Source organism: Elephas maximus, chromosome X (assembly GCF_024166365.1).
Source record: "Elephas maximus indicus isolate mEleMax1 chromosome X, mEleMax1 primary haplotype, whole genome shotgun sequence".
In the NCBI taxonomy this organism is placed as follows: domain Eukaryota; kingdom Metazoa; phylum Chordata; class Mammalia; order Proboscidea; family Elephantidae; genus Elephas; species Elephas maximus.
Window position 1 is genome coordinate 2,995,922 of NC_064846.1, and position 9,050 is coordinate 3,004,971.

Below are 9,050 nucleotides of genomic sequence, written 5' to 3' on the forward strand. Positions count from 1 at the left end.
CCCCAACTTGCTACAAAGATGCTCTCCCTTCCCCCCTCCTTGTTGCCAGGACATTTTGCTGGTAGCAGGACAATGGGTGTGCCTGTTGCTTTTGGAGGCTGCCAGCCTTGCCCCGGCAAGCCCTTACCACGCAGGTCCCGGTGCCATGACAACACTGACGCCTCCTCACGTGCTCTCCTGCCGCAGCCATTCGCCCTGAACAGAGACGCGAGGTCTGTCTGCCTCACTGCCGGAGCTTCTGGGAAACGCACCAGCCCAGGGACGGGGGGCATCTGAAGACCCCGTGTCAGCGTAGTTCCAGGTCCACGCAGCGGAGGAGCATTCTTTCTTCCGATCCTTTGAGGGGGACTCGAAGCCCAAAGCGGCATTTCCCCGGGGTCGTGGGAGAGCACGCAGAGTCGCAGGAGGTGAGCGAGGCAGGGCCTTTTCTGTGGCGGAGCCTGGGATGACGGAGCCCTGGGTCTGGCCGGGTAGTCGCCAGGCGGGGGGAGGGGGGAGGAGAAGGCTCAAGATCTGGAGCTGGGGGAGAGGAAGGAGGAGCTCCCAGTTGCAGGGAGGGGGAGGGAAGGGGGCTTGAGGCTGCGGGAAGGGGGGGCTCGGGAGCTCGGGTCTGCGGAGGGAGGGCGGTGAGTGTGGCGTAGGGACTCCTGCCTGCAGGGGTCTGGGCAGGCGCGGGAGCAGGTCTCAGGTTCTGGCGCTGGCAGAGACGGGAGAGGGGGCTCCTGGCTACGGTGGGGAGCGACTACGGGCTGTGGGGGAGGGTACAAAGGGGTACTCCCCGTCTCGGGGGTGCGGGCGATGGTGGGAGGGGGAGAGGCTCAGACTGCTGCGGTTGGTGTGGCCGATCGCGGCCGCAACGGTCGGGGATGCGCTCCAGGGCTCCTAGCCGCTGTGGGGGCAGGGAGCGCGGGCTGCGGTTTTGGGAGGGGGCGGGGCAACAGGCTGCAGCAATGTGGGGAGCGAGGCCTTGATGCCTTTCTGGCGGGTGGGCGACAAGACCCTGGCCTGGGTGGTGCGGTGGGGTGCGTGGCACCCCCGCCCCACTCTCTGCGTCTACAGACTGCGGGGACTGCGACGCTCCCTGCATCTGGTTGTTCCCCAGGTCCACAGCCATGGCGCTGGCGATGCTGCGGGACTGGTGCAGGTGGATGGGCGTGAACGCGCAGCGCTCGCTGCTCCTCTTGGGCATCCCGGACGACTGCGACGAGAACGAGTTCCAGGAGGCGGTGAGGGCCGCCCTGTGGCCTCTGGGCAGGTACCGAGTGCAGGGCAAGGTCTTCAGAAAGGAGCTGGGGACCAGGGTTGCCTTGGTCGAATTTGCTGACTACTTAAACCGCAGCTTGATCCCCCGACAGATACCAGGCAAAGGTGGGCCCTGGAGGGTGATCTACCTGCCCCAGGCCCCTCATGCCGAGTTACAGGAGAGACCTGCTTTCCCCATACAGCCCCAGGGGCAAGAAGTGGCTGACAGGGCAGGTGAGGCAGGAGCCGCAGGTGTTGCAGATGCTGCAGGTGTGGCAGGTGTTGCAGATGCTGCAGGTGTGGCAGAAGCCACAGGTGAGGAAGGAACAGCAGGTAAGGGAGGAGCTGCAGGCGAGACAGGAGTGGAGAATGTGCCAGAAACTGCAGGTGAGGTAAGAGCTACAGATGAGGCAGGAGCTGCAAGTGAAGCAGGAGCCCCAGGTGAGGCAGAAGCTGCAGGTGAGACAGGAGCAGTGAGTGAGGCAGGAGCAGAGACTGTAGCAGAAGCTACAGGTGAGGCAGGAGTTGAGAGTGTGGCAGAAGCTGCAGGTGAGGCAGGGGCAGCAGGTGAGGCAGGAGCTTCAGGTGAGAAAGGGGTATTAGGTGAAGCAGGAGCTGCAAATGAGACAGAAGCTGCAGGTGAGGCAGGAACTACAGGTGAGGCAGAAGCTGCAAGTGAGCCAGAAGCCACAGATGAAGCAGGAGCTGCAGGTGAGGCAGGAGATGAGAATGCGGCAGAAGCTGTGGGTGAGGCAGAAACTGCAGATGAGGCAGGAGCTGCACAGGAGGCAGGAGCTGCAGGTGAGGCAGGAGCTGCAGGTGAGGCAGGAGATGAGAATGTGGCAGAAGCCCCAGGTGAGGCAGGAGCTGCAGGTGAAGCAGGCTATGAGGATGTGGCAGGAGCGCTAGGTATGGCAGCAGCCCTAGGTGAGGCAGGAGGTGCAGACGAGGCGGAGGCCTGGGCCCAGCAGTGGAGACACGCCCTGCAACCCGTGCTGGAGAGCCTGGCCTACCAGGAACTGAGACCCTTTTCAGGGCGAGAAGAGCCAGGCCCTGGGGAAGAGCCCTTTCAGGGCTGGCTAGACCACGCCTATGACATGCTGTACCTGTGGCGCCACGTGTCGGAGAAGGAGAAGAGGAGGAGGCTGGTGGAGTGCCTGAGCAGCCCAGCCCTGGACCTCCTGTATGGCCTCCTGGCAGAAGACCCCGACCTCCCAGCGCAGGACTGCCTGGTCGCACTGGTACAGGTGTTTGGGACCCAGGACACGCGCATGACTGCGCGGCTCAAGTTCCTCACCTGCGCCCAGGAGCCCGGGGAGAGCCTGTTTGCCTATGTGATGCGCCAGGAAGGCCTGCTGCAGACGGCCATGGAGAAGGGGGCGGTGCACCCGGCCATCGCAGACCAGGTGCGTGCGCGGCAGGTGCTGATGCGAGCTCACCCCAATCCCACTCTGTACAACAAGCTGAGGAGGATGCGCGTGGAGGGGCGGCCTCCTGGTTTTGTGGGGCTGCTGCGTCTTGTTAGGGAAACTGAGGCATGGGAGGCTGCCCAGGCCAGGGGGGAGCTGTCCCAGGTGGAAGAAGGGGCCCACACAGCCGGTGGAGCCCCAGCCACTGCCCAGGCTGCCCCAAGCAATGAAGATGCCGTCACAGACAATGAAGATGCCACTGAGGCCTCTGTGTCTAACGAAGATGCTTCCTCAGACAACGAAGATGCCAGTGAGGCCACCCCAGCCAATGAAGATGATGCAGAAGCTGCCCCAGGCAACGAAGATACTGCTGAGGAGGTCCCAGCTGATGAAGATGCTGCCCAGTCCGACTTGGCCAATGAAGATGCCACTGGGGAGGCCTCAAGCAATGAAGATGCCACTGGGGAGGCCTCAAGCAATGAAGATGCCGACCAGGTCCACCTAGTCAATGAAGGTGCCACAGAAGCTGCCGCAGCTAATGAAGATGCTGTCAAGGAGGCCCCAGGAAATCAAGATGCTGCCCTCACAGCTCTAGCCAATAATTACATAGCCCAGACCGCTCTAGCTAATGAAAATGCTGCCAAAGCTGCCCCAGCCAATGAACAGGCCAATGAGGCTGTTCACAACACTGAAGATGCCACTGATGCTGCTGCAAGAGCCACCCCTGCCACTCACAAAGAAGAAAGTGCTCCCGCCCCAGCCCAGGTGGGCAGTGTTCCTGGGGCAGGCCTGGGAGCCCTAGGCTGTGGGCCGGAGGGCCCTGCCAAAGCAGGAGACCCAGAGGCCACGGAGGCTGAGGAGCCGCCCGACGAGTGGCTCCAGTCCATCCTGGAGGAGTCAGAAAACAAAGGCGAGGCTGGCAAGATAAGCCTGCCCGAGTCCTCCTCAGAGCAGTAGGCTCAGATGGCTCTGGGGCCTCTGCTCCTCTCAGGCAGCGGAGCCCTGGGGGCAGCAGGGCCAGGCCGGGCCAGAGTGGGCTCATGGCCCTAGGACCCCAGCAGGGCAGAGGGAAGGGCCTGCTGGCCACCTCCTGCCCCCAGGGCCCACCCCCTCCCGCTTGGGCCTGCCACCCCCCTCAGTCCTTTCAAGGGAGGGAGAGGCCCCTCCCCATTGCAGCACCACCACACAGACCCAGCCCCACATCTGCCCAGAGGCACCCAGATTAGGAGCACCTGGAGACGTCCTCTCCCGCTCCTGTCCACTCGGTTGGGGGCTCAGCCTCTGCTTTCCTGGCATAGATCCTGGTCAACTGTTGCTTGTTCTTGTGGAGGTGTGTGTGTTCTTATCTGAGCAGTTTCTCCCCGGAGACTCCAGCCCAGTCCCGGAAGACAGCAGGAAGGACAGATGCTGGAGTGGCCACCCTCACCCTGTGAGCGACGGAAGGAACGAAGAACGGACCAGGGACCAGGAGGGCTGTGGGGAGCCCCGCCAGGACTGTGCTTGAAGATTCACCCCAGCTGTTGTTTGTGACTCAGTTTCCTCAACGTGGTGACGTGTGCTCTGCTGTGTTTTCCAGTGTTCTTCTGTGACTGTCCCCTGGGGCCATGGGGCGGGGCCATGGGGCAGGGCTGGGGAGGGGTCCCCTGAAGTGAGTGAAGGTTGCCAGAGTCCATCATCCTGACAGGAGGCAGAGCCTGAGTGCCCCAGGCAGGGAGAGTTGGGGAGGGCTGCAGTGGGTCAGGGAGGCTGAGGCTCCTCATCAGGTACCCCCGGGAGAAGGGAGGCCCCGTGTCCTCTGGTGGTGGTTATCCTTTCCCTCTGTTGTGATTCCATTCTCTTCAGTGGTTCCAGTTAAGTGTTTTCTCCTCAATAAATCTTATCAAGTGTTTCTGCTGAGTCTGGCCTCTGCTGTGGGCAATGGAGGGGAGGGCCTGCGGGGCGGGGGGACAGGTGGGGCAGTGGCCTGTGTTCAGCCACAGCTGCTCCTGAGGGATCACCAGGGACCTGGGTGTGTGTGATGCCATGTGATGGGTGGGACAGGACAGGCTTCCTCAGCGCTGGTGGAAAGCATGGGGAGCTGTCCTGTGCCCCAATTCCTGTCCAGGGCGCCCCAGAGGGCAGGAGGCCTCGCTTCCCAGCCAGCTCTGGGGAGCACCCTCCAGGTCGTTGGGGCCAGGCAAGAGGCACTGGGCCATGGGTGGGGGCTGCCCCTGGGTGCCAGAGGCCAGGCTCTGTCCCTGAAGCCTGCTGAGCCCTGGGTGCTGCCCTGAGGAGCCCCCAGGTGGAGGGCCCTCTGGAGCACAGTGGCCCAAGGGGCAGTTCTGGGGGGCGTGGTGAGGGAGGAGGGGCTGGAACAGCAGCTGGCTCCATCCTCTGAGACCTACACTCTCACCTCAGGGGCTCGAGCTGCCCCAGCAGAGAGCAGCCCTCAGCCCACTGGAGGGGACTGGGACCTTTGGGAGGAGGGAGCAGTGACTGGGCCCCTGCAGGTGTGAGGGGGCAGCACTGTTGAGCCCGACATGGGGGTGTCCCTCGGGCCCAGCTCTGTCTGTGTCTACAGGCGTCCACCAGCCTGTCCGAAGCTGCAGAGGAAGGACAGAGCCCCATAGCAGCCCAGGAGCCAGGGCGAGCCTGGCACTTGCAAATGCAAATGCTCAGGCTGGGCCTGGGGACAGGGGGCTGTGGTCACTGACCGGAGGAGCCCTGGGGAGAGCTGGAACAGCTGGGTTGCAGGGGGAGGGGGAGGGCCAGTGGGGCCCTGGACAAGCCCAGGGCAATGAGAAGCTGGGAGGGTGTGGCAGGTCCTTAGCCAGGCCTGCAGCCTCCTTGGCTGAGGGGCTTGGCCGTGTGTCCCTTTAGGACGCAGGGCAGGGGGTCGGGCCCCAGGACACAGGCCTGGTACCCTGTATAAGCGCCTGTCCTTGGCCCATCGACAGCCACCTCCCGGGTTGAGTACAGCCAGATAAGCTCTCCAGTTCAGTTCCTCACAATGGCGTTTTTGTCTTGGGTGTGCAGGAATAACGTCCTTGTCCACAAGAAGGAGGTGCAAGGCCAGGACGCCTTCGGCTTCTCCCCTGCCACCCTCAGCTTTCCCAGACACCTTCCTGAGCTGCTCTGGCCCCACCTGCCCCTTCCCATGTGAGCTGCAGAGGGAGAGAAGAGAGCGACAGCCTGGGCAGCTGGGCTGAGAGGGCTCCATGGCCAGCCCTGCACCTCAGCCCCCATTCTTATGCGCTGCAGAAAGAGGCCTTGAGGCCACCCGCTCTCTGCTCCAGGCCTCTCCCCCAGCCCATATGGAAGGGGATGAGCACTCTACCTGGATGGTCCCCCATCCACAGACTCCCAGCTCCTTGGCCACAGGACCCTTGGGTAGGTTCAAAGCAGAGGCAGTCTTCCGGAAGCATCTGGGTTGGGGCCACGCTCTGCCCGTAGCCCCTACCTTCCTCCAGACCCTGTGCCCTCCTCCAGGGGCCTGGAGCGGGGCCTGTCTCCCAGTCCTGCTGTCTGTACACACAGGCATCTTCCCTGAGCACTTCTGTCCCCACCACCCCGGCAGCCCTGCTCCCGGCCCCAGGTGCCTGCCTGGGCTCAAACTTGTGGCTCCCATTTTACAAGCAGGAAGTCACAGCTCCCTCTGTCTCCAGGGCCTCGCCATGGCCCTCATCGCGAAGAGGGCAGAGCTGCCCCAATCCAAATGGTGTTCCTGTGCTGGCCATGAGAGGGGCAGATGTGTCTCCAGCATGGCCGAAAGCTGCCCACATCACCACCAGGCAGCCCTTGGGTCCTGTGGCCCTGTTCCAGGACACATCATTCTGCTGGTGCCAAGGCCCTGGCACACACCCACCTGGTGTCAGCGCAGGTGGAATGCCACGATCTGTACCCTCCACGCTGTGCTTTCTGTGGCCCTGGACGTTCCGCCCCCACACCTTGCTTCCAGGCCCACATGGACATCTGAAAGCCATTTCACCTGGCTCAACAAAGGACAGCAGGGACGGCAAGGCCCTTGAACCACTATGGCCTCACACCCCATCAGCCATGCACCCCAAAGATGCGGAAGAGTTTGGAGCCTGGGAGAACGGTAAGTCTGCTCCCCAAATCTTTCCTCCAGGAACACGTCTTATGGCTGGGACTGAGGGGCATCCTCCAGGAGGGAGGCACGGCCACCACATCCTGATCTAGGATGCCATTTGTGAGGGGGCAGCTCTGTCCTCTTTGCGATGAGGTCCATGGCTTGCAGTGAGGTGCTGGGGAAGAAGGAGCGGTCAGTGGCTTTCTGCTCATAGAATGGGAACCCGTAGTTTGAGCCCAGGCCCTGGAAACACAGTGGAAGGATTCACCAGTAAAAAAACAAAACAAAATAGTTGGCCTTTGAGTACACTCTGACTCATGGTGACCTCATGAGTGTCAGAATAGAACTGTGCTCCATAGGGTTTTCCATGGCTGATTTTTTTGGAAGTAGATTGCCAAGCCTTTCTTCAGAGGCACTTCTGGGTGGACTCAAACCATCAGTCTTTCGGTTAGCAGCCAAGCGCATTCACTGTTTCCACCACCCAGGGACTCCCTGTGCTAGCTAACGATGCCCCATAAACCAGCTGCAGTCAAGTTGACTCTGACTCCTGGCGACCCCATGAGTGTCCGAGTAGACCTGTGCTCCATAAGGGTCTTCCATGGCTGATTTTGGGAAGTGGATCACCAGGCCTTTCTTCTGAGGTGACTCTGGGTGGACCTTTCAGTTAGCAGTCAAGCGCGTTCACTGTTTGCAACGCCAAGGGACTGCGCACAAGGACGCACAGCACATTGCTAACGGTGAGATCCCCGGACCGAGACACAGCCCAAGAACCACTGCACGCAGTTAACAGTGGCAGCCCTGAAACACAGCGGAAGGACCCGCAGCATGTCGTTAGTGGAGACAGCCCGGAAGCCCAGCAAAGGACGCTGGCTGGGTGCTGGGCTCACAGGAACCTTGATTCTTCCTTGGCCTTGCGAGGCTCCCACCCGCATCCCCGGTGCACACGCGCTGCGCTGCCATCGTGTGAAGGCGCGTCCTCCTCTTTAACCTTCAAGAGAGACTGGGCCCACGCCCGAGTGCCCACCGGCCCCTCTGCTCGGGAGATGCCCAGCGAGTCCTCCGCTTCCTTATGCTCCTCCGCAGGTTACGAATCCCCGCCCGGTTCTGGTCTTTGGGATGCCACACCACGTCCTCCATTCCCAGGTGCTCTCGGAGAGTCCCCCAGGTGCTGTGCCTCTGTGCTTAAACACCCGCCCCGCTGCCCCTTCGCTAGCTCCTGCTGTGCCACCTGTGCCACCATGGAAGGGGCCAGTTCCTGCTGATCTCTGGCGGGAATAGGGTGACAGGTGCCCACGTGGACCCAGGCCCTCAGCTCACCGAATGGGTTTGGATGGTGCGCCAGGCGTGTGGGCTCTGGTCCCTACTGGGGCCACCCCGGGGGCCTCCCAACACTCAGGCCAGGCCTGGGCACCCTGCCCTCAGGGCCTACTGTCCAGGGCTGAGCTGCCCTCCACCAGAAGAGGCAGTTCCCAGTGCCAGGCTGGCAAGAGGCCTAGGTGTGATGGCACTCCAAGGGGAGGGAGTCCAGGTCATGGAGACCCCCTGGCCCTACCTCAGGCAGGGATTCAGCTCCCTGGTAGCCGGGCAGGGGTGGGACTGAAGGGGCCTCACAAAGGCTGTGACCTGGAGGGGCCCAGGGTGGGTGGGCGAGGGCTGAGCTTGGCCAGCAGAAGCCTGGAACCACCTCACCCCAGAGACTGTGAGATACCCCCAGGGCAGGAACCGGGCACGTGGGGACGCCTGAACAAAGCTGGACACGGAGCAGGGCTGGGGCTGCCCCTGGCAGGCTGTGGCCTCCCAAGGCCCCAGACCCCCTGCCTTCCGCCCTGGCCCACAGCCTCACCCCCAGGGTCCACACAGGCAGCCCGTCCACTTGGGCTGCCCTGGGTGTTCTGAGGAGGACGCTTCCTTGACTCAGTGCCAAGTACAGCACCTGTTGTACAGGGCCTTCAACCTTGTTGGGCAACAGCCTCCAGGACAGGCTGTGTCTGGGGCTGAGCTGGGTCAGCACTCCCCTGGCCTGGGGCTCCAGTGGCACAGCATGGAGCTAGGGACACGCCTCTCTCTCTCTCCCCAAGATGTCCCGAGGGACCCAGGAACTTAGTTGCAGTCCTGGCCTGACTTCATGTGCTCCCACCCGTGTCAAGGGTGGGGTCTTTCGTTTCTCTGTTAATTTTTGAGTATTCACCACTGCCCCAGCTTGGAGGGCAGCTTCCTGGCATCACCTGGGCCCAGCTCCCCTTTCAGGCTACCATAACCCATGGAGGGCTCAAGTGGCTCCTGTCTTCCTAGGGCCCAGGACCAACCAGGACCTTCAGACTGTGGCGTGA

The 9,050-nt window shown here is 62.4% G+C and overlaps 1 protein-coding gene across 1 annotated transcript; it reads left to right on the top strand.

Moving 5' to 3' along the window:
* Positions 1-214: 214 nt before the first annotated feature.
* LOC126069120 (paraneoplastic antigen Ma6F-like) lies at positions 215-4,255 on the top strand. The gene is made up of 2 exons (XM_049872101.1): positions 215-407; positions 1,103-4,255. The coding sequence occupies exon 2, from the start codon at positions 1,113-1,115 to the stop codon at positions 3,606-3,608; it is 2,496 nt and encodes an 831-aa protein (XP_049728058.1). The 5' UTR covers positions 215-407; positions 1,103-1,112; the 3' UTR covers positions 3,609-4,255.
* Positions 4,256-9,050: the final 4,795 nt, after the last annotated feature.